Source organism: Pteropus vampyrus, unplaced genomic scaffold (genome assembly GCF_000151845.1).
Source record: "Pteropus vampyrus isolate Shadow unplaced genomic scaffold, Pvam_2.0 Scaffold288, whole genome shotgun sequence".
Lineage (NCBI taxonomy): Eukaryota > Metazoa > Chordata > Mammalia > Chiroptera > Pteropodidae > Pteropus > Pteropus vampyrus.
The window spans coordinates 4,132,686-4,134,652 of NW_011889069.1; the positions used below are offsets into that span (position 1 = coordinate 4,132,686).

General features: G+C 36.0%; 1 protein-coding gene across 2 annotated transcripts in view; it reads left to right on the top strand.

Moving 5' to 3' along the window:
- ACAD8 (acyl-CoA dehydrogenase family member 8) overlaps positions 1-1,064 on the top strand; it is a 21,086-nt gene extending 20,022 nt beyond the window's left edge. For both annotated transcript variants that reach the window (XM_011376241.2, XM_023521042.1), the window contains one exon: positions 235-1,064. In XM_011376241.2, the coding sequence (XP_011374543.1) occupies positions 235-287 (53 nt within the window). In that variant the 3' untranslated portion in view covers positions 288-1,064. The remainder of the gene's footprint in view (positions 1-234) is intronic.
- Positions 1,065-1,967: the final 903 nt, after the last annotated feature.

Here is a 1,967-nt window from a genome sequence, read left to right on the forward strand (position 1 = left end):
TTTTTTGTTTTGTTTTTGTTTTTGTTTGTTAATAAATTTATTCCTCGGTTTCTAACATTTTTCTCTACTTTGGAGGGAAGTCTGTGATAACCTCTTCCCTCACAGGAGTAAAAGCAACAATTGTAGTTTACAGCCGTGACTACCCTGAGCTAGGCTCAGAGCACCCTGGTCAGAGCTTTACTGAGCTCTCAGACTTGCTGCTACTAAATCTTTCATTCTTATTCCCTCTTGCAGGTAGCAATGAAGTGATGAGGATGCTGATCTCTCAAAACCTGCTTCAGATATAGCTCCCAGACTTGATGTTCTGGCATGATGTTTAATGTGCAACTCGAATTAGTATTGAGTGGCTCCATACAGATGGTTCTGTTACAAATGAGTCATGGATTAGATGGAAGGACCAAGTTCTGTCAGGGCTACCCTTCACTCTGTGTGTTGGCAGCAGTGTCAGCTATAGGACTGGGCCGGAGTCTTCAGAAAACTGGAGGACCTGCCCTGAATGAGGATGTAACAAGAGGACACATTACCGTGTTTGCCTAATGCATAAAGGTGACTAATGAAGATGCACCCGCTGACAAATCACAGTCCTCTCTCAGATCCACATTGTCTTGATTTGTCTACATTTTGCTGATTCACTGCTTTTCTTTCGGGGATCAAGGTGTGGAAAAGGAGAAATAAAGAGAATATGTCCTCCTATCTTTTTCTGTCCTTTGCACCTCAGCTAAAAATACAGGTTTTTTGTGGGTTATACTTCCTTTGTAACATACCTGAGAATATACATCATGATAAAATGAGTTTAGGAAAATTTTGCTCCTAAGCTTTGATTTAGGATGTATCCGTACTTTTGGACCACCTGAATGTCAAGGGCTGGGTTATTTATTGTTGTTTTCTTTTTTAGAAGCATGTGGTCTAGGAATGGTTTCCAAAGTTTCTATAACCCTTCCTTGTAAGTACTTTGAGTATATTTTTTTCTATCTCCATTTTTGTGTTTTTGAAATTCCTCTTTTTAAATGTTTATTTATCACTGCATTGATAAATAAAACCTATCCCTTTCTGTACTATCTCGAGTTCTACTAAAGTTGGTTTTTATCTTATCTTTCTAAGCCTTTACAACTATTTTTTAAATTTTTATTATATTAAACATTTATCTAGATTTTAGAATAATAATCAAAAACATCTCCTTGACCAAATTTGCTTTTAAAAAGTAGGCCCCTTAAATTACCACTAGCTTTGCAAACTAAGTGGCGTTTATGATTTATGAAAGTAGATTTAAAGTAATATTCAAAAATGGAGACTTTTCAGAGAATCTTGTTATAAATGATCATTACATTGCTCCATCCCTTCATCTCTATAGAATAATCCAAGATATTTTGTTAACTACGAGTCAGTGTTTAGAGAGACCAACATATGCATCTTTAGCTATGACAAATATTTTCTTTTTTTGAATGCAGATGTTCTATAAGGAACTGTGCCAGGTACTGCAGGGGGATAGGTTGTGGATATCCCGTAAAGCTTGAAGTATGTTTCTGCCTTCAAAGGCCTTATTTAATAGCTGTAGTGCAAAGTAATGATAGGTCTGCAGAAGAGAGAGAGTGAGCTGGAAAAAGAGTGATAAAATAGGAAGGGATTCATAGAGATGGTAGGAATTCAAATTAAGCTTTTACGAAAATGTATAATATTTAAAGAGAACCAAGAAAATCAATTTCAGACAAGAAAGAACGAGGAGCAGGATTTGTGTGGGAGCTGTTAACACTTTAGTTGTGCTTTTGAGGTTGGCATGGGAAAGAAAGCATAAATAGGTGGAGCATAGAGGATTTTTAAGGCAGTGAAAATACTCTGTATGATAGTATAATAACAAATACATGTCATTATATATTTGTCCCATTCCTACAGAATGTATAATACCATGAGTTAACCCTAATATAAACTATGGACTTTGGGTGATGATGACATAACAAACATACCACTCT